This window comes from Triticum aestivum, chromosome 4D (assembly GCF_018294505.1).
Source record: "Triticum aestivum cultivar Chinese Spring chromosome 4D, IWGSC CS RefSeq v2.1, whole genome shotgun sequence".
Lineage (NCBI taxonomy): Eukaryota > Viridiplantae > Streptophyta > Magnoliopsida > Poales > Poaceae > Triticum > Triticum aestivum.
In genome coordinates this window covers 375108734-375109807 of record NC_057805.1, presented here as the reverse complement: position 1 = coordinate 375109807, position 1074 = coordinate 375108734, and the positions used below count along the sequence as shown (strand labels likewise).

Sequence of the window (1074 nt, the reverse complement as noted above, 5' to 3'; positions counted from 1 at the left end):
CAGGAAGATGAGGCGACGACAGCTCCCTGAAGATGGAATAAGATTCTCCCCGCCTAGCCCCCGCTCCGGCGGTGTGTCCAGCGTCGTCGGAGGGCGTGTGGAGGTGTGTCTCTAACGGATCTCGCTGGATTCGGTTGGCGTCTGTCTTTGGTGGATCTGCTTGAATCCGGTCTTTGTCTATGTTCATGTGTTTTCAGGTTGGATCCTTTCGATTTACACTTCCCTTCATCAACGACAGACTGTTCTAGTGTGCTGGTCCTTAGGGCCCTTAGCACGACGCCTTATAGACTGTCTACTACAACAAGTTTTGCAAGGCTTCGGTGAGGGAGGGGCGATAACGGTGGCGCCTTCGGCTCGCTCCTGTAGTTGTCGTTAGGTGGTCTACGTACATAGATGTAACTAGATGATACCCCGCGCGTTGCTGCGGAAAATATTGCCTAAAGTTGATGTTTTACTCAATATATGATGAATAAATGATTCTTATTTGAACATACTTTAGAATGATCGATAGGTAAGTAAGATAAAACCTCCAACTTATATCATTCAAAGCTCGGACAATAGACCAACAATCGGAAAGAGAATGGTTAAACCTTTTCAATATATGCTACCATTTCCACTATCTCTGCAAGTGGAACAAACTATCAAGCTGCAGCTAAAACTTGAACACCTAGCTACAACCCCAAGTCTTGATTGTGCGCAATCTGCATCATAACACCCACGTACACTTTAATTTATCCCAAAACAGGAGATAAACAGATGTCATACAAATGTCCTTAGTCCAGATAGAACCTAACGACTTTGGTCTTCTAAATATATATATATAGTGTTTAGTTGTACCTGCATCAGGAAGCTTCCTCTTCTGACAAATTCTGTGCATTGGATAACATAACACTACAGAAAAAAAACTGTCATTATGCAACTTGTTCTTAACAATCACTCACTTCGAGTGCCAAAAATAGCTCAATTACATAGATTAATGCAGCAGTAGGATACAGTCACGCATGCCCACTGAACCCGTTGCTTTCACTCAAAGTCTGAAATTCATAATTGGTTGATTCTTCATAGAGGATTAAT

At 42.7% G+C, this 1074-nt stretch overlaps 1 protein-coding gene across 1 annotated transcript in view; it reads right to left on the bottom strand.

Moving 5' to 3' along the window:
* Positions 1-671: 671 nt before the first annotated feature.
* LOC123096980 (uncharacterized) overlaps positions 672-1074 on the bottom strand; it is a 2106-nt gene continuing 1703 nt past the window's right edge. Inside the window, exons 4-5 of the mRNA XM_044518764.1 lie at positions 838-891; positions 672-724 (exon numbers count right to left, since the gene is read on the bottom strand). Of these exons, the coding sequence (XP_044374699.1) occupies positions 672-724; positions 838-891 (107 nt within the window). The remainder of the gene's footprint in view (positions 725-837; positions 892-1074) is intronic.